The following is a 1,228-nucleotide window of genomic DNA, read 5'->3' as shown; positions in this document are numbered from 1 at the left end:
TGTTTTTATTTTTCCCGATCGTTCCTTTTTATGAAGAATAATATAATGACAAACTTATTATCATCATACAAACATTTCTATAGTTATAAAAAGTGTTGAAACATTTTAATTACAAAAGATTGTTGCTTAGTTCAACTCTCAACCCTGTAATTTAATTTCTAACAAGAAAAGATTAATTTTTTACAAAAACAAAAATCAATTGCAAACTAAATATTCAAATTACAATATAAAATATACATTTTAAACCATAAAAGAAACAGTAGTTTGAAAAAAAATAATAATAAAAAGTTTTTGAACAGAATCGTTAAATTATCGGAAAGAAGAATCAATTTTCACCTAAAGTGGTGCTACTTAAGAAAAAAATTTAGAGAGGAGCTCGAAGACCAAAGACATTTTCAACAACACAGTTAAATTTTGTACTAATTTAAGATTTCTCGTTTAATAAAAAAGGTTTTAATTCAATTGTTAAATTTTCAAGCAGAAAAGACATATTTTTTCATCAGAAAGTTGAATTTCCTTTCCAAAAATACGAATTTTTTATCAGACTGTGAATTTAAAGAAACGAAAATCTTCAGGTTGAAAAAGTATAAAATTTATATTTTTAATTGTGCGGTTTAAGTCAATTTGTTTGTCAGAATTGTTTGTAAACAATGTGAAATGTTATCAAGTGGCAATATTTGCTACGTATATATCATTTAGTAGAAAAAAGTGACTTCAATGAAAAGGAAAATTTCCTATGCTAAAAATTGCAAAACAAAGGAATTTTTTTAGCAAATAACTAAATGAGCGAATAACAAATTACGTAAACTTACAAAAAGAAATAATTTTCAATTTAAATCTGGGCTGAAATTACACGAAATTGTTTATTTACATCCGTAACAAAAAAGATCACTTACTCAATAAAACCAAAAATTTTACTCTTTGTTTCATGTTGAAGAACGGATGAATTTGAACAGAACTTTCTGGATCTGAATATCGAGACAATGATAAGAAAGACTTTTAAAATTCTCACACATTCAAACCGGAAACAAACATATAACGGAAAAATATCTTTCAGATTCTTATCAGATACGCGCAGCACGCAACAGAGGATAAATAATGAAAATGTTTCTCATTATTTTTATTGACATTCATTTCTACGAAACAGAGCAAGCCATAAATTTCAGAATTGCTGCTAAGCTTTATGAAAGATTTTACATCAATTAATGAATAAAACATTTCAAAGTAA

The 1,228-nt window shown here is 25.7% G+C and overlaps 1 protein-coding gene across 1 annotated transcript in view; it reads right to left on the bottom strand.

The window, feature by feature from the left end:
- Positions 1–988, bottom strand: part of LOC117170037 — a 4,952-nt gene extending 3,964 nt beyond the window's left edge. The window contains exon 1 of the mRNA XM_033356556.1: positions 897–988. Coding sequence (XP_033212447.1) covers positions 897–930 — 34 coding nt within the window. The 5' untranslated portion in view covers positions 931–988. The remainder of the gene's footprint in view (positions 1–896) is intronic.
- Between the last annotated feature and the right edge of the window lie 240 nt (positions 989–1,228).

The sequence above is a fragment of the Belonocnema kinseyi genome, chromosome 3 (assembly GCF_010883055.1).
Source record: "Belonocnema kinseyi isolate 2016_QV_RU_SX_M_011 chromosome 3, B_treatae_v1, whole genome shotgun sequence".
In the NCBI taxonomy this organism is placed as follows: domain Eukaryota; kingdom Metazoa; phylum Arthropoda; class Insecta; order Hymenoptera; family Cynipidae; genus Belonocnema; species Belonocnema kinseyi.
Note: the sequence above shows the minus strand (reverse complement) of the source record. Positions and strands in the feature narration are given on the sequence as shown.